The sequence below is a fragment of the Grosmannia clavigera genome (genome assembly GCF_000143105.1).
Source record: "Grosmannia clavigera kw1407 unplaced genomic scaffold GCSC_144, whole genome shotgun sequence".
Lineage (NCBI taxonomy): Eukaryota > Fungi > Ascomycota > Sordariomycetes > Ophiostomatales > Ophiostomataceae > Leptographium > Leptographium clavigerum.
In genome coordinates this window covers 2294550-2321679 of record NW_014040797.1, presented here as the reverse complement: position 1 = coordinate 2321679, position 27130 = coordinate 2294550, and the positions used below count along the sequence as shown (strand labels likewise).

The following is a 27130-nucleotide window of genomic DNA, read 5'->3' as shown; positions in this document are numbered from 1 at the left end:
TCATCTCGCCTCAACCATCGCTGCGCCGCATTTCTTCCCGTTATACGTAGACGACACAACCTTAGTCTTTGTTTCCGCCACCTCTGTCTCTTCGTCCTCGTGCAGCTTTGCCAAGGCCTCGTCCATCCCACCCCAGAATCTGTATATCGCCCGCAGCACCGATCGGGAGTAGGTCATAGGGAACTCGTGCCCCCCCGGTACTATGACCCATGTCACGGCGCTACGTCCGCCTAGCATTGGCAATACATCTTCCTCGTAGTCAAGGGCGCTGACCACCTTGTCGTGGTGCCCAAGCACTACGCAGAGCGGGAGCCTGTCATCGCCTTTTTGCTGAACAGCGGCCGCCAGCGTCTGCCATGCTGCCTGCTGCCCCATCAGTGGCGCATCGCGCACGCAGCTCATGAAAGCTGGTACGAATCCGTCGTGATGCATCAGCATCCAACGCACATAGCGCATCACTTGAGTGCTGAGCACGGTGCCTCCTGTCTCGGGTGGCCGTTCTTCTGCCTCGGCAGCTTGTGCGTCTGCCACTTCTGCCACAGCATCATCGATGGGGACGACGGTCTGGTCAACGGCCTCCTGCACTGCGCTCTCCACAGCGCGCTCGACAGCCTGAACGGCAGCGACGGCAAGCTCCACCTCGCCAATAACCTTGGGTGGTGTCTTTTTTGGTTGTGCCTTGCCTGACTTCGACCTGTCCTTGGTAGCACTCGCAATAGGCTGTCGCAGACGCCGCCGCGTGATGGCGGCCAATAGACGCTCCGGCACGATCCCCGAGGTGAAGACAAACCGGGCGGCAACGCCAAAACGTTCAGGGCGGATGGGTCCTGCAGGGGCAAGTAGGATGGTAGAGGGAAGCATATGTGGAAATGCAGCAGCGAAGGGGACGGCCACGCCACCCCCCATGGAGTAACCGAGCAGATCGAAGGCGCCGTAGCCGGACCACGACAGTGGAGAGGAGGCGAGGGCGAGCAGCATCTGGGTCGTGTAGAGGCGGGCATCGTGAGGGAGGTCGCCGACGCCGTCAGAGAAGCCGCGGCCAAAAAGATCGAAGAGCAAGACGCGACAGCCGGCATGTCTTACAAGGCCGTGGGCAATGGGGCCAAGGGTCTGGCACGTGGTGGAAATACCGTGGACGAGCAGAACCTTGCGGCCGGTTTTAGGGCCGAACTCGTAGACGCGTATGGATCCGTACTGACGCAAATGTAAGAGGCTTTGCAAGGATCGCTTTCAAGAAACGCCTATGGCTGGTATTCTAGAACGTACTGGTGTATTGACATCCCGAGCCCCTGGGAAGGCGTCCGGCGTGTAGTCCCAGATGGATCGCCTGATTGGACGCTAGTTTGGGCAGAACACTGCGCAGTGGACTGGCAATCGACTTTTCATGATGCGGGTAGAGGACCCATCGCAGGAAGGCCAGAAGAGTAGCTGTAGTCACGGCCGTGGCGGCGATGGTGATACCGGTAGAGGGGGCCATTTAGCCCAGGTGGGATAAAGCGCGATAAGAGAAGAGGGGAGACAGAAGTACTCGGCAAGTCGAGTGTGTTTCGCGACGGGGCGGGGATGGTGGGCGAGGAAAAAAAAAACGCAAGAAAGACTTGTGAAGTTTGTAGAAAGTTGCAGCGTGAAAGATGAATAATAGATAGAGGTGAGAGAAGGAAGGAGCAAGGGGTAAGATACGGAGGTAAGGGAACAAAGATAGCACGGCAAGAAACCAAACAATAATGAAGCTCTTGCTTCGCCTGGGTTCCTTTGTTCCTCTACGCGATGGTGTATTGCTTCAGAATGAGAGAGTTAGAAATGATACTGAGAGGGTGGGGTGGACGTTGCTGCCTTGTTCGCTTTTAGATGCATTTTTTGTGAGACGGACCGGCTATCAGGCGTCAGCCTGCGACAAACGTGGCGGGAAACGGTCTAGTCTGACCAGCACCCAAGTAAGCCAGCTCCTGCAGTTGCGCATAGCCCATGCAGCCGAGCTCCTTCCTTGTTGCCGTACTTTTGTCACTCATCTTTCCCTCACCTACAGAGTGCCATTCACATCTCACATTTCTCTCGTTAAAAGGACGGTATTTTCAGCGTTTCAGTTTTATCTCATTCAATAAAGACGCAGCATACAATCGCAGAGATAGCATCATAATGTAGGCTCTTCGTTTCGTTTACACCATGCCTAACCCAGCAACCGAGGCAGCTGCGCCGAGCTGTTCGATGCGACGGTACAGAGTCTTCACCAATGATGGCATGTTCGCAGCCCTGTCGATTTCTTGGCCGGCCCCCATAGGTGGCCCGCAGCACAGATAGGACGACATCCATGCACGCCCGAGGCTCATTCAGCCTGACGGGCGCCCCGGTCCGCCAGCCCAGAAGAAGATGCACAACCCGCTGTTGCGTTCCTTATTCAACGGGCTTCGCCCTGTCCGAGCTGAAGGAATTGCTGAAAAGCAAGAAATTCAACACCGTCAACAAAGACATACATACAATGCGGCTCGTCGGTGTTGCAACTGGGTCCTGTCCGGCTTGCGCCCGAGACTGCAGCCTGTTGTGATGTGCCCCATGCCCACATCACTAGGGCCGCCTGCTGCAATGCGACTGCGTAAAATGTACACTCGTGATCTGCCGGGATGCCCTGACGAACTCGCGAGAGGATCTGGCCGGCGTGCCAGGCTGCTTGGCGCCCGTTAACACCGCTGCTCCATTCCTGCAGCCTCTGATCGATGCCGGCAAATCGACTGCGGCTGCTGACGCGGATTCTTTCTCGTGGGTCGCCTACCACTGCATAACCCGGCGCGCTTTCAGCACCGCACCCGTCGCCGTTAGCAGCCTTGTGCTCTCTCTCAGAAAATAGCTCGAGGTCATACAACGATATGTGCAGGTGGAGCTGTAGCAGGTTCAGCATCAGCTCCTCCTGCGCCCATATCTCGTCCCACCCATGCAATACCACCCGGAGTTGCTGCAGCTGCTCGACCAGCTCTTGCCGTCGAGACTTGAGAAGCGACGGGAATGATCCAGGGCTGCTACCACTGATGACAGTAGTGCCAGGCCGACCGGAGCAACAAAGCGGTTCCCGCGACGAGGTCGACATATAAGGCGGCAGGTAACTTGTCCGATTCTCTGGTTGTGTCGGAAATATGTACATGCCACCATATGTCTTGTCTAGATCGCCGAGACCGCCCCCGGGCTGGCGAACCGCGTTGAGCTGTTGGAGCTGCCAAATTATGGACCAGAACCCGTGCAGGTAGATACTAGTTGCAAACGGAACATCCAGCATTTCCCGAAAAGTCGCCAGCAGACCGACATCTCGGAAGAGGTCAGACAGGCTTGGAAGCTGTCCCCGTGAGTTTCCATGTCTGGTAGCAGTCCCTTCCATATATCTGCTTGTCCATTCGTGGGTATGCCGAGCCTGCCAGACAGACCGAGACTCCGGAAGCGGCAAAGCCAGCTCGACAATGGAGATCTGGGGCGGGATTTGCCATGCGATGGACACTTGCGCATCTCTAAGGTAACAATGAAATACAAGCCTAATGATGACTTGTGCGTCAGTTTGTGCTATACGGAATATTGGAAGAATAAAATAATGCCCACCTCTTCCACGATTCTTGTTCCACCCACTGGATCCACTTCCGCTCCAGCTCAACTTCACTCTCCGAGAAGTGTATTGCAATCATAGGATACACAGAGTGCTGAAATAAGCCTCGTGACCGAATCGCCTGTTGCATGGTGTCAGCACGCCTTTCTCATGCGTCAGGCAGCCAACCAGTTGTTCAGTCGTCAAGTCTTACAGCGATAGGGATGTTCAAGTCTGATAAAAACATAGTCAGCATCAATCAGGGCCGGTCATGATCCGGTCCCAGCGCCACTTACGACCCTCGTGTGATCTCCATCACCGCATACTCGCTACTCCAAAGGCCAATGTCTTGGAACAGCACCGTGGCCTGCAACAACATGAGTTCCACGTCGGAGTCGACGGATTTCTAGTCCATTCCATTAGCTCTAAAGCCCGCCTTCGTTCTGGCAAGGCAGAAGGTTGGCATTGCCGTGCCATTTTATTATAGCTCAGGCTTACTTGTGCTGAAATAGCAGACACAGGCACTCGAATGGACTCCTCATACACCTGCCGGAACTGCTGCACACTGCTGTCGGCCACAAACGCGGCCCCCGCAACAGCAGCACTGAGTAGCCATTTTGGGATGTTGCGTGCTAAGCCTGAAGTTGGCGCCCAGGTCGATCCATTGATACGCCTGGCGGGTGTGGGAAACTAGAAATACGTGGATCAGGCTGCCAAGCACGTCCACAGGTGGAAAAAAAGAGGCTACTCGCATCGTCTCGGAAGAGCCCGTCGGGTTGGTTTGCAGAATGACAGCAAACATGCGATCCCGCAAAGCGGGCGTCAGCCTTTCCTTGAAAATATGGCTAGCTTCGACAGTCACTTCGCTGCTGCCGATTAAGGTGGGGCAAACCTGTTGGCTGGCCCTTAATGGTACTGACTTGGCCATTGGAGTTGTGAAAAAACCTCCCAAAACTTCACTTGTAACGTCCTGGGAACCCCCTCGATGAAGGCTTGTCGGGGAAACTGTCTGCCAATCGTTGTGGGTTGGATAGTGGTCAGCTCCTGGCAAAACACCAGAACACTTATTGAAGTCTAGATTCCTGGGTTCTACACCCTCCACACAAGTCGTGTATCCCTCCGGAGACGAACCAGACGGCAGCAACGCCAACTGGCCCCTGAGAGCTGGTAAGATCCGGCTGAGTACTGAATCTAGGTGCGGTTGCATGGCCTTGGCCAGTAGCCAAAGCGTTCTGTGCGTGATAGTACCCCGTTGAGGGCGTCACCCCATGGCCACCGTGGTTGTCAGAGGAAGTGTTGGCGGTAGTAGGGGTGGACGTTATGCTGGCATGATCCAGAGCTGCCACATGAGCATCATAAGCAGACGAGGTAAAGGCCATCAGCGTCTGGCTGGCTACGCCAGCTGAGTTGGCATCAAAAATCGCAAACTGTGCCGAATAAATTCTTTGATAGGCAACCACTTATGTCTTACTGTGCCAGAAGATTTGCCTCGCTCTGGAAGCAAGAGGACTCTTCTTACAATGCACTTGCCTGGGTCTGCAACGTCTGAAAATGGCCGGCATGTTGCCAGCATCCATGGACGATGGTTGTAGTCCCGCATACGCAGGCGAATACGGCAAAACATGAGGAGGCGGATGCTGTCTTGAAAATACCGGTGCGGGAGGCTGGCAGACGAGGCTACGAGTTCGACACCGCGAACAAGGCTTCGTCTCCTCACACTTGACGCGAGCCTTTGCGCAAGCCTGGCAGGCGTGGGAAACACGGCCGGCTACCATGGTTGCGCAAGGAGCAGGACCTAGGATACCGCCCGGTCTGATGGATATTCCAAGATGTGTTGAAGCTTCTCGTTGACGTCGCCGCAATCATTGCAGAGAGGTCTGGCCACAGGTAATGAGACGGGGTGTCAGAAGGGACGATCTGCTAAATAGTTCCAAAAACTAAACAGATACCACCCGAAGGGTCTCTCCCCGAAGGGCGAAGGGGAGAGATAGGCGAGCAAAGACCTCGTCATGGCAGCCTGGGCGGACATGCAAGGAATGATGATAGGGCGGTGACTCGGCGGGCAGGTGTCTAGCTGGCAAGACAGTCCAACAGGCAGTGACCGGCCAAGGCCTATCTAGCCTGCTAGCAGCAAAAAGCTATGGCTAAAGAGTTGAGACATGCAGTCCACGTCGTCTTGGACAGCCGGACTAGCCACATGGCGCCAAATCATATCGGAACTGCTCTCGGCCAGGCTTATTGGTGCTGACTCAATCATACTACTAATAACGGCGTCCGAACGAGTTCTAGCTAGTATTAACGTATCTCACATATGACCAATTGAGATCATTGTTGTCAATCAGCAGGGATAGAGCGGGCCAGACATCTGCTCGTAAGATACGAAATTTAGCAGTTTATAGGAGTATGTATCTTACGAGTAATGCATGCCAGCTGGGGGGTATAACTCATACTTTACGAAACTATGGCGCCAGCCTATTGTGCTGTTGGTCCATTGAAATGGACTGAGATGGAGCAAGGTCTCTTGGGCCGTGAGTGAAATGAGAGTGGGGCTAGCAATTCTCCAGTTTTTTTTCGATCCTCAAGTCCGATACAACCGATCTAGCAAGGAGAGATCCAGGAGTCTAGCCGGATATATGAATCGCTGGAGAGCAGCCTTCATAGCCCACAATGAAGGCACGTCTGGCCCCGATCGTGCCAGGGTGCTAATGAATGTGCAGCATCGTCTCACCTCAGGCACATCCTTCTGCCAGAGTTTCTGGCCGGGCCACAGCCATTCGTAGAAAAGAGGCTAAGCAAGGGCGGGCTATGCTTAGATGGGCCGTACTATCGAATGCGTGTCTCGTTTTCCCCGCGAGTGGATCGAGGCAGGAGGTGGCGAGAGGAGAGATGAGAATGAGAGGAAAAAGAAAAGTAGTCGACGCTTCACCGGAAGCCAAACAACACGCCACACGCCGGAAACACGTCTGGCTACGCCATCCCAAGACAACAGGAAAGAAGGGGAAAAAAAAAAAAAAGGGAGAGACAGCGTGATCATCAAGCGTTGGACGGACAGAAGAGCACCGGTGTAGCTGAGGATTCGGGATCCTGTTCTGGACACTTTGGATTTGCTTCAGTTGGCAGTTACACAGCAAGACATGCGGCCATCTAACAAACAGTTGCTTCTCACCGGTCACCACTCGTGACTGGCGCGCAGAGGTTTGCCAGTCTGCTGCAGCTTTGCGGGGACCCTGATCTAAGCATACGGAGTATTCCGTAGTATCTGCAATGGCGGGCCAGCCCGACCGGGGTGGTTTGATTACATAACCAACCGTGCTGACGTATCACGTGCGAGCCGTGCGAAGCCTTGTACGTGTACGGAGTAAGTCCGCTACCCCCCCCTTCCGCCCCCCCCCCCCTTCCGACCAATAATCACTCAATCCACGCACATCTTTTATTCAGTCTTCCTGGACTTCTTCACCAGTTACATAATGAAAAACGTGCATGAATCTGTTCATAGACTCCGCCTGCATCTCCCTAGCCGTGTTTTCCGGTTGAATCTCCCTTGCAACGCGCTCTCTGACCGCCACAACCTCTCGAATTTGTACAAACCGCTCATTCGGCGCAGGCTTCACTTCACGGCGCTTACTGACCTTTTGCGCCGATTGTAATGCCTCTAGCTCGTCAATTCGCTGCTTCTGAAAGGCTATTGTAGCTGTTTTTGAATCAATTGCGTGGCTGGCTTTGTGAAGGAGGCGCCGCGTAGACCCATTCAAATTACTCTCTTCCTCTACTAACGCAATCCGCTGTAGCATCTCCCGGCCAGTAGATGGCGTATTAAAAACGATATCGCCAGATCGAGTACGGCGTGGAGGAGTTGTATAAAGTGTATTAGGAGCCTCTGGCGTGGCTGGAGTGCATGGCGCTTGTGGTAAAACGAATGGATTCAAAAGCACTTGGCGTAAAGAAATTGGCCATAATCCTGTAGCTTTCCAACCGCTTTTAATGTTTGTCTCTGTTAGGGCGTCTCGTCTAGCCTTCGAGTAACAGTAGACGAAGTTTTGCTTGCAAGTAGCGCTTGAATCGTCGAGGCTAGAGAGGTTGGAGAGGTGAAATCGGTATCGTGACTTAAGCGGCGAAAAGCAGCTTACATCAAGAGGTTGGGTGACGTGAGAAGAGTGAGCAGGGAGTACAATAAGCCAGGCCTTATTGTCCATACACTTAATCATAAAATCATCGGTAACATGGCTTCCGTGACCGTCAAGAACTAGCAGCCGCCACTGGTTTATATCGTCTGGCTTAGTAGAAGGTAGGAAGATAGATGTAAGCCAGTTAACTGCAAGTTTATCGTTGGTCCAGCCCGAGTCAGTTGCTGTAAAGAACCAATCGTCGTATTCATCTTCAAAAGAAGCAGGGAAGTACTGCTGCTAGACCGACCCGCCAGTAAAAATAACGCAAGGAGGAAGAGCTTTGCCGACAGCTAAAATGCACTCAAATATCGTCACCTAGATTCGACTTTTTGCTGCTTTCACGATCTCCGACCTCTTCCCAGCCCTGCCAATAACCAAGCCATTTGCCCCAAGGCCTTCAGCAAGCCCAGTCTCATCCATATTATACCGGTATTCAGGAGGAAGGTCACGAATAGTTGGGTGTTAAAGGGCAGTAAAAAATGCACGTATATTCAACTCTAAAGCACCGTCAGCACGAAGATTTTCAATTAAAGTCCTACGTAAGGTCTTAATCTCTAGGTGCCTTAAAAAAAAACTAGCCTTCCAAGACTTCCCAAGCCGTCGAGGGCGTCCTTCGGTAGCTAGCAAAAGCTGCGCAACACCAAGCATTTGGCTATGCGTGGGAGCAAGCCCTATCTGTGCTTGGACAGTAATCCAGTGCACCAGGGTATTTTCTAGCCGCGGTGATATAACCTGCTGCTTTTCAGCGCCCTTCTGGCGCGTTGCTGCACCTGCTAAGCGGTCCCGAAGGGTGGTGTATGGCACGCAGTGAAGTGCAGCGGCTTTTCGCACGCTGAGGCCATTATCAACGCTTTCTTTTGCGTTATTTATGTCGTTTTCAGTGTACTGAGGCATCACGAATACGATGCTTAAAAAATTAGCTTTCAAAAGCTATTATTAGCGTTGCGGTAGGTGCGTTTTTGATAGGTTGGCAGGGTAAAAAAGTAGGTAAGATTAATCTGATTATTGGTCGGAAGGGGGGGGTGGTCGGAAGGGGGGGTAGCGGACTTACTCCGTACGAGTACCATGTAGCTGGTGGCGCTGTGGCGCTGTGGCGCTGTGGCATAAACTCGTAATCGGCGGGGTGAGGAGTTGTCTCGTGCGATGGCGCCCGTTAGCGGTCTGTCTTATCGCCCCTCCTGCAACAACAACAACAAACCAGGTTGCGCCTTCCGTTTTGCCAACGACGGCGTTGACAGCAATCGAGGGCGGCTGTTTCTGAAGGTGCTTCTCGCGGTGTAAGATACCGTCCACCCTTTCACACAGCCTTTTTACGACCAACATTTCCTATCGAGCAGCTGTTATCCCGTCTCCAATAGCATCACCGGACGAAGCCGAGTCGCCTCCTTTAACCGAAACGGAACTACGACCAGTCGCCAGCAACGTGCCGAAGGAGACGAGGAAAAAACCCATTTCCAAGCCTTTTCACCAGCCTGTCTTTCCAGACTCTGTCACGTCGAGCCAGAGCTCGAATCGGAGTATTTGCACCACTAGCTACAGATGCATCCCATTGTCCAATACCAGCAGGACCTCCACGCATGCATCGGAATGGCCTCTTATCACACTGATGGGGGCCAGAGCGGTTCGGCCGTGCTTGACGAAGAGGTGGACGATGATGCCGTGCCGGACGAAGTCCTTGCAGCCGAAGGCCATGCGACAAGCCAGGCCAAGGGCAAGGGCATCCTGCTGCCAATGAGCGAGGAGGGTAGGGCTTCTGGCTCGCAGGAATCACTGACCATCCTAGTGACCGACGGGTCGGCAGCAAACGAAGGCGGTTCTCGACAGACTTCTGAAAATGCCATAGTTGTATCGTCTACTTTGTCTCGACCGAATTCTGCAGCTTCCACGACCCCTTCGGCTCCCACGGCTATTGCCTCCTCCGCACTATCGTCGCATACAGAGCTTCATACCAATCAGGCTTCTCCAGCCCCTCCGATAGTCCCAGATGCTCTGCCTCCTCCTCTCCCTACAATGCTGGCAGCAGAACCACAGCCACAGTCACAACTGCTACTTCCGTCACTGTTACTTCCTCTAGTCCCCTCCCCCCCTCCGGCCTATGCATCTCGCCGTGATCCGGAAAGACCGACGACCAGCACTTTGACGGAGACACGCCGCCGACTTCAGTCTCCGTCGCCACCACTTCCTCCTCCACCACCTTCTCCACGGCCACGTGCCGTCTCAGAATGGGTTCCTTCGACCCGACAGGAACAAACATCTGTCGTGCTGCCGTCACTGCGAGACGCATTGCAAGACGTTTCCCTCCCCCGTTGGCAGCCCGATGCTGAGGTGACGTACTGTCCTATCTGCCGCACGCAGTTCAGTATATTTGTTAGGAAGCACCACTGCAGGTACGGGCCCGACTTTCTTCTTCACCTAGGGGGTGCCTTCACTGACGTCCTCTAGGAAATGCGGCAGGGTTGTGTGTAACAGCTGCTCACCACATCGCATCACTATTCCCTATCAGTACATTGTCCATCCTCCCGGCTGGTATTCGTTCAGGACACAGGCAGCCGCTGCTGCAAGTGTTGGAGACGGCGGTGTTGGGGGATTTGGCAACTCTCCTATTGATGTTAGCACTCTCGGTGGTGGAGAGCGTGTTCGTCTTTGCAACCCCTGCGTGCCGGATCCCAACATTGCGCCTCCACACACAGCGTGGTCCTCAGACCTAGCATCGCTGTTTCCGTCGACAGGACCACAGACCCGTGGCCAATATCGTACTGTCCGAACGGTCTGGGGTCCCAGCCGTGGTCCGATGTTCGCGACATTTCATCCTCTACCGCCTGGCGCTGTTAGACAACCATCGTCTGTGGGACCGGACTCCCTGCTGACAGTCTCGCCGGCCTCGCCTTCGTCGCAGCGCCACCACCGCCTCAGCCTTCCGCCGCCGTCATCTGCGCCGGGCACTAGCTCTGAGCCCCAGATGCATTTTGTGGTGCACCAGCGACGAACTCAGCGGCCTGGCCTTGCTGACCCAACCACGCGACAGCAGATACGGCAACCGCAGTATCAAGCTCGGGCACAGCCGCTCGCCGAGGAGGACGAGTGTCCCGTGTGCCACCTGGAACTGCCATCGCGACAGCTGTCTAGCTTTGAGGAGCAGCGAGAGCAGCACATCATGGACTGTCTGGAGGCACACGGCGGCAGCCATCAGGGACGCCGGAGGACGGCCAGCGGTGACGGCAACAGTCCCCGTGGGGGCGGCAGCAGTGGAAATGGTGGCAGCAGCAACAGCAGCAGCAGCAGCAGTGGCGGTGGCAGCAGTACCGACGGGATCAGTGGCGATGGCGGTGTCTTTCGGCAGCCACAGCCACATGTGTGGCGCACAGGCATGTTTCCATACCTAGCTACAGAGAAGGACTGTGTGGATGCTGCCGAGTGCACCATCTGTCTGGAGGAGTTTGAGGTCGGCGTGCCCATGGCTCGGCTAGAATGTCTCTGCCGCTTTCATCGGGAATGCATCCAGGCCTGGTTTGTGAAGCATCCTGGCCGGTGTCCGGTGCACAATCATGACAGCTCCGACTATTAGCTGGCCGGTGTTGTTATCCATCTGTTTTTGTTTGATTTGTCTAATCTGTCCGAGTTGGTCTACTTGTTTTGTCACTCGTTTTCTCGGCTTCTTCTTTTTGTGTCTTTCAAGCGTACTTGCACATAGCGGTTCCGTTTCCTGCAGCGACGTCGGCCTTTGACGGCTTCCTGTCCTTTCCCCTGGCTTTCCTTTTTGCATTTTTGGTCGTCTGTGTCCCTCGTTGCTGTGAGGCGTTTCTGATGTCCCATACCCATTCACTATTATCCCTGCTTTTTTTGTATTGTAGTCAGACGCAGCGGTTGCTCTTCCAGCTAGGAATAAACCAAGATATACAACGTATCTCACGCACCAAAGGTAAAAGCACGAAGCATTTCCATTATTCTGTACAAAAGAGACGGAGCTAATCCAATAATTAAGCGAGGCGTGAACGTATAGAAAAAAAGATTAAAACATGGGAATAAGCTGTGACAAATTGGTATCCTAGACAATCGGAACGGAGATCGGCGAGTCGAGGAGGATTTTGAACCGCCCTCACCCACAAGAGAATTAGAAGCATCAAGCGCATTACGACAGCCGTTCTCCTACTTTCCCTTTCCCGCCCTTTTGTATTCAAGTTGGCGTGCCATCACGGCTTGGCGCACGCGCGTCGCGCTTGCTCAAGAAACTGCGCCGGAACGTTGACTTTGGACTCTCGCTGGGGGAAGTCTCGTTTGGCGTGAAGTTGCTCTTGATCACCACCACACCGTCGCCCACCCTGATCTCCTTTTCGCTGTTCGTCCCGCTCTCATCCACCACATACAGCGACTCACCCAGCGTTTCGTCGCTGCCGAAGCTGTGATGCTCGCGCGCCTGGATCTGGAACTGCGTGTCCGGTGTGCATGTCAACTTGAACGTCTCGTCAAACTTGACTGCGCCACCCGATGCCTTGTGGTGCTTCGTCTTGCCGACCACCTTGGACCGCGAGCCCAGCTGGTTGAGCACCACGTACACGTCCGTTGATGGCGGGAATTCCGAAGCCGCCACGATCGTAAATACGGCCTGACCAGCTCCCGGGCTGCCGGGTAACACGCTATGAACCGACGACGCACCCATGCTTCGCGTCCGCGAATGCGACTGGCCGCCCAGAGGGGGAGCACCGCTCACATTGTTGACTGCAGGTCCGGGGGGCGAGTCTGCCAACGGCTCCGCGTCCGACAGTCCAGTCGCCCGCTGCACCATAACGCTGGGCACCGCAGGCCCACTGTCGTTGACCGTGGAACCGCGTGAGAGCTCGATCGAGCTGCCGCTCACCGAGCCATTGGCATCATCGTCCCTCTTGCCCTTGAATCCACGGCGGAGGAACGACGCGCCCTTGCCGACACCAAGGCCGACGACACCCACCACAGCAGCACCGCCCTTGATGGGCGCGCCCGCAACGCCCGTGACGATTTTTCCAGGGGTCGCAAACGTTCCCGAGAATGTCGAGGTGCCCTGCTTCATACGCGTGATGTAGTCTGGACGGAACAGCAGCCGCACTCGGATGGAGCCGGACTTACCGTCAAGCGGCAGCGTCAGCTCCTGTGCTTTGAACGGCTCAAGCTGGTCGAGCCGAATATTCGCGCCACCAAGAAAGTCCGGCTTGTCCGCAAAGTCATAGTCGTACACCTTGGCCGCAAACTTGGCTCCCGTCCGCGACGGCACCACCACCTCGAAGAACTCGTTCCACACAGGGTTGAGCGTCTTCTTCTGCACCTTGCTCTTGAAAACTTCCTGGCCGTTCAGCTCGAACTTGCAGTACGGGTCACTCTTCCCGTTCGTGTCGGCTGCCGGTAGATCACGGCCGTCCAGAATGTCCACCCGCAGATTTCCCATATTGTTAATGCTCTCGCTCGGGTCGAGCTGCATCCGCACAGGAATATACTTCAGGCTGATCTTGACGGTGCTGACCTTGCCATCCTCGCCCTTCATCATGAGAGTCGTCGGGTTGTTCTATATACTCGGTCAGCAACGCGCACGGCACGCAACAAAGGGCAGCAAACATTCTGCGATATACTTACAAGGCACTGCTTCAACGTGTCCAGCGTGTTTCCGGTCAGGCGAGCCAGCGTCCGGTCCTTATCATCATCCTTCTTGTCTCCGCGCTCATGCACCTTGAGCGTGAGACGCGAGAAATCAAGCTCCCGAATAAAACAGTCGCCCATCTCGTCAAATGTGAAAGTCCGGGACGCCGCCTTTGACGAAATGTAAGACGGGAAGGCCATGTCGTCGACGAATATCTCAATTTGTGTGTCGCTTTTGGGCAGCTCGGCTTCCATGAGCTTGAAGATCACGAGACCAGACTCATATTTGAGAAGCTCCTCGGGCGTCAGCCGGATCTTCGGCAGACCCTTAGATTCGGCAGACACCTTCGCAACGGCCTCCTCAGATGCCGCACCGTTCGCCGGTACCACAGAAGCGTCAGCAGCTTTTTCGTCCGCCGCCTCAGCCGCCGGAGCAGTTGCGGATGCATCACCTTCAGCGGCATCCTTGGGTGCGCCAGCTTCCTTCTCCTCTTCCTCATCTTCAGGATCAGCAACGTTCAGACAGGGGAAAAAGGAGACCGTGTAGGAGAGTATGCCCTTCGGCATGCCCTTGCCGTGCATCCGAAGTCCGTCGTCACGCTGCATCTTGGTGTCGTTGACGGCATAAGAACCATCCTCTTCCTCCGAGATATAGTCTCCGGCAACGACCTCGACCAGACCCAGGCTGCGGTCGCGGCCCATGGACTCAGCATCCATGACCTCCAGTTGTAGCCGCTCGCGCGTGCTGTGAACAGGGATATACAGCACCTCATCCCACTCCGGATCGAGGTTGTTCTTGAACGTGACCGTGCGGGCCTTCTCGATTCCGGAGAGAAGCACACGCACATAGGGATCGGATTTGCCCACCTTCTCAAAGTTGCGCAGGCTGGAGCCCTTGATGAAGTGCAATCGAATGACACCAATGGGTATTTGATAGCCACCAGTTCCACCGGACACTCCGGTAATGGTGACTGGCCTCCATTGGGCCTGCATCTTGACACGGCCGCTCTTTGCACCTGCTAGGCTGTACCAATCCTGGCCCTTTTCCATGAACTCGAGCATGTCCTCTAGCTTGATCTGGTAGGTACCCATAATCTGGTCGCCTGCAAGGTCTCGCTCGTCCTTGATAACAACACCCATTTTGGCCGCCTTGCGATCGGTGATGAGAATCTCCTTGGAGCCGTTGTCCCAGATCGGGTTGTTGGTGCGCTTGAGCTTTTTCGTAGTGTGAATTTCCTTGCCATTCAGCAGCAGGCTGGCATACGGGTTGAGCTGGCCAACCAAACTCTTTGTTCCATCTAGATCCTTGGCCTGTTCAACGGTGAAGCGCAAAATACCGGTGTTCGATGGCGGGAGGGGCTCGACCTTCCCGTCCGGACCCTTCTCAGCCTCTAGGACGGGGAAAAATCGAACATCACAGCTGAGGTTGCCCCGAGCTTTGCCACCAGCGATGATCTCCAGGGATTCATTCTCAAATTCGTTGATCTCTTCCACATCCTCCAGAGAGAAAGAAGCCACGCCCAATTCCTTGTCCTTACGGAAGTCGTTGAAATCATACACAATTATGTCGAGAGAATCGTTGAAAGACGTAATGATAATGTAGTGTGTCTCGTTCCAGCGCGGCGAGTTCGTATCCCTAATAGTCTTGGTCTGTGCAAGAGGTTGCCGCCTGTTCAAGGTGATAACAGCGTACGGGTCGACATTGCCTGCAAAGCTGTCCGTGTTCTTCAAGCCCTGAGCACCGTGGATCGTGATGGCCAAGACTCCGATGGCCTGGTCGACGGGCGAGCCAGACAGCATCTTAGCCACCTCAATGGGGAAGACATTGGGCGCATACATCATAGGAGCTAGGTTGCCGTGAATCTGCTCGAGGATGAAGCTTTCCAGGCCTGGAACGAAATTAATGTCGATGCCGAACGTCTCACCGCCGAGAGGCTTGCAGACGTAGTCAATCGAGGGCTTTTCCAAAAAGCACATCTCCACCTTCTCGATGTGAGGGAAGGCAATCTGTAGCTTGATCTTGAGGCGCATGATGCCAGAAAAGGCAAAGTCTTCAACAATAACATCCATGCCCTTGCTGATCATGGCCTTGCCGATACGGATTTCAAGCACAACCTTTGGGTTGATCTTGTTCTGGATTTGGCGGGCAGTCATGTCGGCAGTGTCGTTGGGGGTGAAGCTGAATTTCCAATCCATGACAACAATATCATCCTCCACCTTGGGGTATGTCTTTACGTGTTCCATGCGGGGTGGCTTCGAGCCCAGAGTGAAAGAGCTGAGCTTCAGGCTGTCCAGGAAGGAAGGAGTGGCACCGCTGAGAACCTGGTCGACGGAGTTGATGATCGTCTGTGCCAGAACGGGCTGGTAGATGGGCCAGAACTTGAGGAGAAACGAGTTGATCCACTCGAGAGATTCCGTATCGGTCTCGAGGCGCTTGAGCGACAGTTCGCGATTGAGGTCATCGCGGAAGTTGCGGCGAACGCGGCGTACAGAGGTGCGGTAGTACGTAGAGCAGCCGGCCATGATAATGAGGACCCAGCCCAAGCCGCCGCCAAGTACGGCAACAAACCAGGAGCTCAAGCAGGCAAAGACAATTACGCCCGCGTTGTAATACCAGTCCCCAAAAAACTTGTCGGGTATCTGGCCCTCGAGCCAGGTGGAGTGCTCCAACATAGAGGGGGAATCGGCAATAGACTCGTAAGGCCAACCGAAGCGAGGGGCCCAGCCAGTCGTGTCAGGGCCCATCTCGACGCCATTCTCGCCATCTCCCAGTCCGGACGTTTCTGCCGACACGTCGATGGCGCCAGCTTTGCTCGGGGTAGGGAGGTCGTAGGCGGGTGCAGTGCCGTCGTCGATGTCAGTGGCTACTGCAAGCCCTTTTATGTGCTTAGGGTTGTGAAAGCCCTCGGGAACAGCCTAGACGAAAGTTAGCAAGGCATCAGGGGAAAGGGGGAAAGAAAACAGGGATATGGACACATACCGCCCGCACCTGTGCCCTCTTTGCTTCGGGGCTGGCATCAGGGTCGAAGTTGAAAGCCATGACACCAGCCCTATTGCTCTCCTGCACGATCTTGGCCTGCGCTTGTGTAGAGGTGACGGTGCCGTTAGACCTCTGGGCAGCCTCGATGGCGCCCTGCTGCTTCAGCTCGCCCGCCGCCTTCTCGGTAGTCGCCGCCATGGTAGTAGTTATTGCTCGGGTCGGACCGCAAGCTGCGGGAGTAGCAGCGGCTGTACGGAGAGATCCAATGATTGAACACGGTGGTTTGGCGGCGTCCTGCTAGGAAGGAGGATAGACGAAGCTTCGAAGTTGGCCGGCTTTGTGTGTTGCGACGACGAAACGAATTTGTAGCAATAGTAGTGGGGTTTAGGCTCCGATTCGCCACAGTCGCAAACGAAGGAACGTGAACGGATCACTCTGAAATGATGAGGGATATGTCTGCTGCTGTGAAGGAGCTGCTCTCCCGTCAGGTCGAGCTTCGCAGGGAGCTTTGGTGAGAGTCGTGCAGGCACACCGGGGGATGGAGACAGGAGAGGGGAAAGGGGAGAAGGGAGAGGAAGAAAAGAAAAAAAAAGAGGCAATGAGAGTAAGGGAGAGGGGGTGGGTAACGGGAAAATACAAAATGTAAAATGGAAATTGAAATTTGGTTTTAGTTCTGAGCTACCCTAGCTGGTGCTGGATGCTTAGGAGAAGCATGGGGAGGGTGGTGATTGTTGTGACGTGTGGGTCAGAGCATAAGACACGGGAGCTCGAAGGGGTCTTGAGCGCAAGGGAGGCCCTTCAAAAAGAAACCCGGAAGGTGAAACCCTGAAAGAAGAACGATAGGCAAGAAAAAGGGGACGACGTCTTGGGACAGCGAGCTCTTCGAAAGGGAAGGTACGGGGGACGAACAAAGCAGCAGCAAAGGACCAAACTACGTCAGTGTAAACGCCAAGTCAGCACACGTAAGATACTTCACAAGGGTACGAAGTACATATGAGGTGCATATAAATACATAGCATATGCATGTACAACAACCAGGAAAACGGCCCCACCGAGGGAAATTTTTAGGTTCAAAAACGCCGTATGCTGTCTGGCATAACTTTTACGGGGCTTGCACGAAGCTTGGGTTGCCGCCCAGCTGTTCCGCCCGAGCGCCAGCCCACAGATCTGGCAACGCGGCCCAGCACAGCCGACAGGCATCAGCTGCGAGGTGCTAGTACGTATTTTGCGCGGATGTCGCAATACACTGGCGCCCTGAATATACGATACATACAGGTGTGGGCAGCGTTGCAGCACGAGAGGGAGACAAGTGGGGCGTTAGCTACCCACAGCCCGGAAATTCCAGCAGACGCGGCCGATCCCACAGCAAGGAAGCAGAGATCGAGCCACCCAACCCCGGTCGAGCTGTGGCTGGATCAGCGGCGGGAAGACGTGGCAGAACAAGCTGAATCTACGAGGGATTTTACTGGATAGTCCAAGCCGTGCAGGGGATTTGGTCGACTTTGCCTTGCACCCCTAGTGCGGACCTGCCTGCAGGCAGGAGAAAAGATGACTTTGGCAGCAGGCGAGGATCGTGGCGAGGCCGGCCCTGCAGGCGCGCCTTTGTTTTTTGACGAGCATTCCGTCCACTGCGAAACTGGCCATGCTGTGTGAAGGATTCGCCTAGGTATTTGTCTGTTGGGTAGCAACAAGCCTGACAGAAACTGCCGTCACAAAGGGAATCTGTGTGGAACGAGGCCGGTCAGATAGGAAGGGTGAGAGGTGTGCGGCACGGAGTACAGAAGATAGAGCTGTGAAGAGAAGTCTGTGAAGAGGCCCCCTCCCCAGACGCTTGGATGCCGCTGCGCATGGTCTTTTAGCAACCTCCATCGCAGTCTCCGATCTATCCTTTTTCCCCTCTTCCCGACTGACAGTCAGTCCGTGCCTGGAAGGCCGAAGGCTGTCGCTGTCTCCATTTGCATGAAAGCTGTGGAGGCCGCGTACGGAGTACTCGCGCGCGGTCGCCGTGGACATCCTCTACATATATGCCTACGACGGTACTCCGTCACAAGACTGAATTGTGCGGACCTACTCCGTACTACGCACGAATACTTGGAAGCGAGCTTGCCACCACGTCGTGTGTTTTGGGGACCAACCGGAAAGAGGCTGGGGAAGGATAGATGCTCACCCAGGTAGTGCGACTGATCGTCCCAAAACTCAGCAAGCTAAAGCACGGCAGGCACGTTACAGCCAATGTTACGGTGCTTTCAGAGGTTATTTTTTTTTTGCGCCAAGAAAAATCTCGCAGAGATTTAGCAATAACAAACAAACATGGAACCGGTGAGGGGATTCCTATGAATGATATACTAGGAAGACAGCCATTTTTAGCCTTTTGGGAACCGCAAAGCTCGGTCGCTATTCCGAGGCAACATGCTTGCCAAAGTCGTGAGCTGGTAAGGTAAGGAATTTAAATTGTGGAATCGGACGTGCTCACCAGCTGAAAAATGTGCTCGCATCCCTGCAAAGCGGAGACCTCTGACCGATGGGGCCCAATAGTGGCTGGGAGATGTCGTACCAAAATCGTTGCTAGATAAAACAAAAGTGCGAGTCAGCTAAAGTGGGCGCTAAGGAAAGAAACCGAGCTGTGTTCCATGGCCCACCGCAGCGGCAAAAAGCTGACGACGCATGTGCAGACCCGTGCGATTGACCGCCGATCTCTTGATGATACACTCGGTATCCCACGTTCCCAGTGGACCAGCGTGGTTGTTTTGGGGGGGGGGGGGGGCTTACTGGTGTGCTTTGTACGACCGTAGCCGAGCAATAGTAAAGTATGAGTCCTCTTACAAGACATTCTTAGAATAGCTTATCAAATTGGATGAACTATAATATGTGTGAGTATGCTCCCAAAGTTTTTCTTGTATGTAGTATCCGTTTTCGTATATCGTCAATGTTTACTTCCAGCCGTAGTCAAGGTGATAAAGTAGTAGGGATCTCGGTTTTAATAGATGCATATCTCATCTGGACTGTGGATGCCCCCATTCCTAGGGTTATGGAGAGTAGACCGTACGTCGTAGATTACTTGTCTACGGAGTACTCTTTCAGTACTTCATGTTGTCTACCGACTATTTTCTCTACTATGTAGATGAGTGAGTTGCACTGCTCGCATTGTATCCCGTGCTTGTAAACCCTGTTGTAACCACTGGCAGTTCAACCTCTCGCTTCCTGCAACGTGCCATGCATTAAGTTTCGCATTTTCGATGGCTTGTTGTACTCTCTAGTAGTACTCTGTAGTACCTTCCAAAATGTATACTAAATGCCTCGATTACCGTACGTCTATCATAACCCTTCGTTAGTCTTGCTCAATTCGTTTGCGGTCACATAACTAGATTTTAATCCTAATATTTTGTTTATTTCACATAACCCCGCGTGCGCGCCCATTATTTTTCTTCATGCACTATACTATGTACACTGCTCTTTCGTCTACCAATGGTTTGTTAAGATAGTTAAAAGTAAGTCTGTTTTTCTCCTGCTTTACTCCGTACTGGGAATTGAATATGACTACTCCGTACGGAGTACTTCCTTGTGCTATATAGGGGCCATCATGGAGACACTGGCACAAAGACTAGTACATATACCAATATACAGACGCAAAGACTGTAAAGGGACTTTGTAAATAACAAGGTCTAAATGCTCAATAAGGCAGTTTTGGTCATATGATTGCAAGAAATTTGTGCTAGGTTAAGATACGTTTATATCACATGATGCCTCATGTGACTGGCTAACACATCTTTCTGTGGCGTTCTGTGGCGTTCTGTGGCGTACTCTGCATATGTTATTTTTCTAGCATCGTACTCCGTACGGAGTAGTAGTCTGTATCCAAACTCTAGATCTTGATACCGAAACAAAAACTTTCACAATCGCTCTCTTCAAGAATCTCCTCAGCAGACAGAAGTTGCTCCGCTATCTAAATCAGCGCGATCACACCAAGATGGCTAACTTTCTCGCGTCTATCTTCGGCACGGAACAGGACAAGGTAAGCAGTCGCGAGAAACCGACCGTGCAACGCGATCATAGCTGTGTGCTAACCCCCCCTTACTGTAGGTCAATTGCTCCTTTTACTACAAAATTGGCGCATGTCGCCACGGTGATCGCTGCTCCCGCAAGCATGTCAAGCCGTCCTACAGTCAGACGATCCTCATGCCCAATTTGTACCAAAATCCTGCGAACGTTTCCAACGGCATGAACGCCTCTCAGCTGCAAAACCACTTCGATGCTTTCTACGAGGACATTTGGTGCGAGCTTTGCAAGTACGGCGAGCTGGAGGAGCTTGTCGTTTGCGACAACAATAACGACCATCTCGTTGGGAATGTCTATGCCCGCTTCAAGTACGAGGAGAGCGCCGCTTCTGCTTGCGACGCCTTGAATGGCCGTTGGTACGCTGCTCGGCCTATATATTGCGAGCTATCTCCTGTCACCGACTTCAGAGAAGCCTGTTGTCGACTCAATTCAGGCGAGGGCTGTGTCCGCGGCGGATATTGTAACTTTATACACCGCAAAAATCCGAGCGAAGAGCTCGACAATGAGCTGCAGTTGGCCACGAAGAAGTGGCTGAAACTGCGCGGCCGCGATGAGCGAAGCGTCAGCCGGTCGCCCTCTCCAGAACCCACCCGTCGGCGATATTGATGGGATGTATGGATGTTATGTATACCTATCATCAAATGAAAGAGGGACGGGAAGGCTCACCGGCGTATCGTCTCGGCGGGAAGATGATATACTCGTGTTTTCGAAGAAATTGAGTGGATGTGCTTTCAACAACAATATGTGAGTTTCTGGGTAGACACAGTTCGCATTTGACGCATCAACGGAGTTCTGGCGACGGTCGCTTTTTCCCAGAATGGATTTTGTAGTTTTACCGCTCCTGTATATATACAGTGGTTTTTTTTCGTGGACATAAATTCGTGTCCTGTTTATTTATGTTTAACGGGTTTCGGTCTCTAAAGTCTACATAGTTTGTAAATTAAAATGACAATGTGAATACTGCAGCGGAATCGTTCGCAAACAATCTGGCTATACACAAGCAACCAGTCAGAATGAAAATTGTGAGAAGCGTACAACTGCTCCCCTATGCTTTCTCCGTCTTGTTTTTTTCCGAAGTCTTCTTCGCGCTCTTACCCCCCCGATTCCATTTCTTCACCCGGAAAGCCCAATACGAGATTACAGCAATAAAGATGTTGAAAGCGATATACGCCCACATGATCCCGAAATTTCTCCAGCGCTGAGAATAGAAGATGCTGCTTTGAGCGAGATACTGGACTGCCACCTTCAGCGAACAGTATCTGCAATTCTCGGTGTCGTTTGGGTTCTGCAGATTCCCAGGAGCTTGGGTCAGGTATGGCGCCATATATTCACCACATGTCATTCCTGCGGGCGGACTGAAAATGCTCGTCTCAGATTTGGAGCAATCCACAGCGCGGCCATGGAGTTGCGTAGAAACAATGCCCGCGACCCAATAAGTGAATGGGCTGACACGGTGCATGAAAATCCAGAATCCCGGAAGAGCCGAGGGTGTCTGGAGGACACCACAGAAGGTAAGGCTGAACAAGAGCAGGAGAGTGACAATACTGGCTGCAGTTTCGGCAACGGGCATGGAAGCGATAGTCATCTGGGCGAAGGAACTAGCATAAAGCATGAACTGAATGCAGAAAAGAAGGATGAGACCCTGGCGGGCAGACGACTGGATGCCAATGACTGCGTAATAGAAGCTGGCATAAATAAGAATTCCAGTTAAGATCTGATATGGTATTTCGACGATAACGTTGGCGATCATGAAAGCCTTCCAGGAATAGGCCTTGCTGGGACGCTCTCGCACTTCATACAGGTCACGCTGGGTAATGAAATGTGGTTGGATCTGACGAAAAATTAGCAAGACGTACTGGCGGTATGTGCGAGTTTGACAGAGGTGTGGCGGCATGACTTACTTGCTGGACCAGGGTAGAAAATATTGTGATCACCATGAACAACGGCAAAAGATGACATTTTGCATGCCCGCCAGCGTACCGTCGGCTCCGAAAAACGAGAAGCCAATGAACAGGCCAGCCACAGTGCCAAGGATGAACTTTGAGAAAACATAGGTTGGGCTGCGCCAGTATTGCTGGCACACGCGCGTTGCAACCCTTGCTAGTTGGGCGCCAAACGGCATGGCAAATTCATCGCGAGAGTGCGGATCCTCGTGAGTGGCAAGCGGCTGCGCAGCGCGATCCACATGAATGCGATTGATTTCGGCCATTACGTCCTGGCGTTCCCGGCTGTTGTTCCAGACGTCGTGCCAATCCTCACCCTGTGAATTGCTGCCGCGGTTGACAATGTTGAGCATGTACTCGGCTGGATTTTCCTCGTCGCCGCACTTTTCAGCGCCGTGGGTTTCAAAGTATTCGAGCAACGTCCGCGAGTTCTCCCCAATGTCGCCGAAGTAGACGGTCTTGCCTCCGGCAGCGAGGAACAGTAGCCGGTCGAACTGCTGGAACAGAACTGCACTGGGCTGGTGTATGGTACAGAGCACAGCCTGGCCGTGGTCAGCTAGCTTTCGGAGGAAGGCACAGATAGCCCATGAACTCTGGGAATCGAGACCGCTGGTAGGCTCATCGAGGAAGAGTAGCAGTTTTGGTTTGGCGGCCAATTCGACACCAATAGTAAGTAGCTTGCGTTGTTCCACATTGAGCCCTTGGCCAGGAACGCCGACGACGGCATTTGCGAAGTCCCGCATGTCCAGCATGTCGATCACTTCCTCAACAAAGGTGAACTTCTCTTCTTTGCTGACGCTTTGAGGCTGACGAAGCATAGCACTGAAACGGAGACTTTCGCGAACCGTTGCTGTCGATAGATGCAAATCTGCGTTTGTTAGCGACTGTTATGCTATATAAAAGGGTTGGAAAAAAGCTTGCCTTGTTGCTGAACGTAACCGGTATTCCTTTGGAAGCTAGCATCAATATGCTTTCCGTTGACAAACATATCACCCGTAATAACACCCATCGTGGTCCTTTGGGCTAAGGCATCGAGTAGTGTTGTCTTGCCAGCACCGCTGACTCCCATTAGTGCCGTCAAAGTTCCAGGCTTTACCCAGCCAGAGACATGATTAAGCAACCGACGATCCTGTCCTTTGATTGTAACATCATAGACTACATCGCGCCAGGTAAACACATCGGTTTGTGGCTCGATAGCATCGGTCTTTTCGTTTCCGTCTTGTTGCGGCGAGGCCTTCGTCATGTCTTCTGTAATTGCACCTTTGTTGCCCCCGTTTAGGAGATATGCAGGAACATGGCCGCGTTGGAAAACCAGGACTTCGGCTGCGCTGGTGGTCTGCGAGTTTAGTTCGGTCGAGACGAAGTAAACAAACATGAAGGCGAACAGAAACGCGAGTAGAATACCGAAATTTCTCCAGGCGTGCGCGTAGTAGTACTTGTAGTGAACACCGATAAAGGCATCTCCGCTAACTGTATGCTGTCCAGCAACCGAGCTGGCAACCGAGCATATCCAAGAATCGCCTACCAAGGGTGTGTAGGCGGGGATAATACTCGAGCAGGTGAACGAACGGCCATGAAACTCATTCGCAATGAGGACTTCGAAAGCGTAGTAGACAGGATTGATCCATCTGATCCAGCTAAACCACGGATGCATCTTGGGCACAGTAACCACGAATCCAGTATAGATGACAAGAGCCAGAACCATAACACCGGCCAACATCATCGCCTGAGACACGGTTTTTGTGATGGCAGCCAGGGTACGGAAGATGGCACTCATGACAAACGTTGTGGTATACGTAATGAGGAAAAACAAGAAGAACTGAGCCGGTTCGCGTCGAAGCCCCGACATAAAGTAGACGATGAGGTTGAAAATGGTTCCCGTGATAAACTTGATGGGGATATCAGTCATGATTCCAGCCAGCGCTTCTGTATAGGGATGATAAAAGGCGTAGGCGGCATGTTTCTCGACGATGGGACGTTGTGCATACAGTTTGTTAATTTCGGAGATTGCCGTCAAGGCGTTCATAAGAATGGCCTGGAAGATCACGGAGCCTTTGGCGTAAAAGCCGGCTGTCGCGTTGGGAGTGCCGTAGAAGACGGAGCCGATGATGAGCGCCAAAACGACCTGCATCACAGCTTGTGTCGCAGTAGCCGAAATGTCGTTTAGGATGCGTTGGTATGCCCGCTTGGTGGTGAGGCGCACCTGCATGGCTACACTGATGATATATGGCGATTTTGGCCGCACGTGCTTTGCCTGGCGTTGCTGCTTGTTTTCGCGCATATTTACGGCCGTCTGGCCGTGAGGATCGATGGGATGTATGGCCTCGTGCTTCTCCATGGCATTTCGAAGAGCCTTGCAGTCGGGCGACTGGTACCAGTATGCTTCGAATTCCTCTGGTGTCCGTGGAACCTTGTTTTCCATCCCCTCACGCGCGACCCTTTCCTGCGGGTTGGTGACAGATGTAAGAAAATCACCCGTGGTCTGCCGCTGAGGGCAAAACCATCCCATGGTTTCAAAGTAGGCCTTGGCAGCGGGTGCTGGACCAAAGTAGATCTGGCGGCCTTCATAAAGCACGACAGCTTTGTCAAAGAGGTCATAGATGGCCTGGCTGGCCTGGTAAATAGCGACGCAATGAACACTGTGGGTGAAATCGGCAGCCAGCCGCAAAGACTGGACAAACTTCAGCGCAGTGGCGGAATCTAGGCCGCGGGTGCTGTAAAGGAAGAAATAAGTAAGCGGTCAGATCAAAGTGTCCAACTTGGCGACGGCAGTACGACTACTCACCTGTTATCCCAAGCCGCAATGGGCGATCCTGCCAGCATCATTTCGGCAATGCTCACACGCTTTCTCTCACCACCAGAGACACCCCGGATGAAGTCATTGCCCACTTTGGTGTTGTACGTATGGCTCAAGCCACAGATGGCCATGACGATCCTGGCGGCATGCTTGATGTGCTCTTCGCGCGTTATGGCATGGATTCGCTTCGATGGCGTACGTGTTGCAGCTGCAAATTCCAGCGTTTGACCGACGGTGAGGTGGGGGAAATGCTTGTCGACCTAAGAAGAGGTTAGTTTGATCCAAAAGTGACAGAATGGGAAGGAACGTACCTCTTGGTTCTTTAATACTTCTCCTTTGAATACCTTGATCATGTGTTTCATGGGGATGCCGTTGTAATCAATTGTCGACTGCTCGCCGATTTTCAGCCCATGCAATTGTCCGGTGATGGTTTTGAGCAGGGTGCTACACCCCGATCCTGGTCGTCCGAGCACAATCAACAGCTCGCCGCTCTCGACATGACCGTCAAAGTTGTGGAGAATGGTCTTGTGACTCTTCTTGCCGAAACTGAAGGACTCGCCAAGCCTTAATGGCATTTGGAGAACGGTTCCCACCGTGCTCTGCAGTTGCAAGGCCTCTCCCGTGCCGGACACGGTAAGGTCTTTGTAGGAAATCCCCAGACGCCGCTCTTTGAAACCTTCCTTGCGAAAATCTTTGATGATGCGACGCAGGAAAACCCCGAGATCGAATGACTTGCTAGAGGGATCCATGGCAGAATCGGCAGCATCAAAGTCCTCGTTGCCAGCCTCGGAGCCGGTGGCGTGGCTCTGGCGACGTCTTTGCGATATGGCCGTGGCAAGCATCCGCAGCTCCTGCACATCACTCTCTTCTATCATGGCCGTCGAATCCCGTCGCTGGGGGCGATACGTTCCCGCATCAGATGCTTCGGGGCCGTTTGTTCGAATGGCCATAAACTCTTCAGGGCCTGCCTCCTCAGATGACCGAGAGGAATCTGCCAAACGCAGGCTCTCCTGCGATACTGCCGACCTTGCCATGATGCCTATTTTCTGATTCCTAAGCGTGAAGCATGGTCCCTGAGATAAATGGCAGTAGAAGCAAAGTAAAGAAAAGGGATGGGAAGTATGAGAAAGAGAAGGCCAATCACGTAATACACCATTAGTTGCACTGTTATATACGACGAGCAGACCAACACCTTTATAGATTACGGGATACGGGTCTACACAAGTCATGAACGGAATCGTAATTTGTACAGATGAGCTTACTCACAGCCCAATCCCGTTCCTCTTGTTAGTGGGCATGTTACTGTCAGCCAAGAAAAGGCTGTAGATCGCCATTCCAGCCGCTCTGCATAGTACTATGCACTATGTACCCCCGCTTCCCCATAACCAATAAGAGCAGAGTTCGATCGAGGCTATGGCTTGCTCTTCGTGTTGGGTGCAGATCGGCCCCGACATACTACGTATGTTACAACCAGCTAATAGTAGGATACCTTACGTATGAGACGGAGCCATATGCTCGTATAGGTGTCGCAGAGTGTGAAAAAAAAGGCTCCCATTTGCGGGTCTACCATTACTATGTATCTTACGACGGACGAATGCATCGACTCGGACGGCTCAACGCATGCCGATGAAAACAACGGCTAAGAAACGGCCCAAGGCACACATTCAAGGCCCGGGTTTACATTAAACGGACTTCGGGCATGCAGTATTGATGCACTTACCGAAGTATCCGTTTCCGGCTCAGCTTATCAGGGCGAAATGCTTGGCAGCGGACTAAGCTCTCCTACTTTATCCGTTGTTAGGGAGTAGGGCGTTGACGTAAGAGATTTGTGGCGCAAACATTTTCATTAATTCTTCACCATGAACAGCCGGCGCTGTCTCAATACCGAAAACACGAATTGGCATATGTGTATTGTCGATCAAAGTTTGAGGACAGATTACATAGTACATAGGGCAAAAATGAAACTAGTATGGGGGGGCCTTGGTCACACGCGTCTTTCAGACTGCGCCATAGATTGGGAGA

General features: G+C 53.1%; 6 protein-coding genes across 6 annotated transcripts; 2 read left to right on the top strand and 4 right to left on the bottom strand.

Annotated features, from left to right (window-relative positions):
- Positions 1–1477, bottom strand: CMQ_2721 (alpha beta hydrolase family; the record flags this gene model as incomplete). The annotated part of the gene is made up of 3 exons (XM_014316799.1): positions 1–1194; positions 1267–1338; positions 1403–1477. 3 exons carry the CDS (start codon positions 1475–1477, stop codon positions 1–3), a joined length of 1341 nt encoding a protein of 446 aa, XP_014172274.1.
- An 850-nt stretch (positions 1478–2327) lies between these two features.
- On the bottom strand, positions 2328–4941 carry CMQ_2542 (uncharacterized protein; the record flags this gene model as incomplete). Its single annotated transcript, XM_014316620.1, has 5 exons — positions 2328–2410; positions 3777–3796; positions 3859–3968; positions 4061–4235; positions 4694–4941. The coding sequence occupies 5 exons, from the start codon at positions 4939–4941 to the stop codon at positions 2328–2330; spliced, it is 636 nt and encodes a 211-aa protein (XP_014172095.1).
- Positions 4942–9267: 4326 nt separating this feature from the next.
- CMQ_2584 (fyve domain containing protein) lies at positions 9268–11293 on the top strand (the record flags this gene model as incomplete). Its single annotated transcript, XM_014316662.1, has 2 exons — positions 9268–10115; positions 10198–11293. 2 exons carry the CDS (start codon positions 9268–9270, stop codon positions 11291–11293), a joined length of 1944 nt encoding a protein of 647 aa, XP_014172137.1.
- Positions 11294–11902: 609 nt separating this feature from the next.
- On the bottom strand, positions 11903–16510 carry CMQ_2508 (membrane bound c2 domain containing protein; the record flags this gene model as incomplete). Its single annotated transcript, XM_014316586.1, has 3 exons — positions 11903–13261; positions 13330–16248; positions 16313–16510. The coding sequence occupies 3 exons, from the start codon at positions 16508–16510 to the stop codon at positions 11903–11905; spliced, it is 4476 nt and encodes a 1491-aa protein (XP_014172061.1).
- Positions 16511–20279: 3769 nt separating this feature from the next.
- On the top strand, positions 20280–20974 carry CMQ_2683 (u2 auxiliary factor small; the record flags this gene model as incomplete). The annotated part of the gene is made up of 2 exons (XM_014316761.1): positions 20280–20324; positions 20393–20974. 2 exons carry the CDS (start codon positions 20280–20282, stop codon positions 20972–20974), a joined length of 627 nt encoding a protein of 208 aa, XP_014172236.1.
- Positions 20975–21413: 439 nt separating this feature from the next.
- CMQ_3147 (ABC multidrug transporter) lies at positions 21414–26142 on the bottom strand (the record flags this gene model as incomplete). The annotated part of the gene is made up of 5 exons (XM_014317225.1): positions 21414–22175; positions 22326–23179; positions 23305–25025; positions 25097–25368; positions 25420–26142. The coding sequence occupies 5 exons, from the start codon at positions 26140–26142 to the stop codon at positions 21414–21416; spliced, it is 4332 nt and encodes a 1443-aa protein (XP_014172700.1).
- Between the last annotated feature and the right edge of the window lie 988 nt (positions 26143–27130).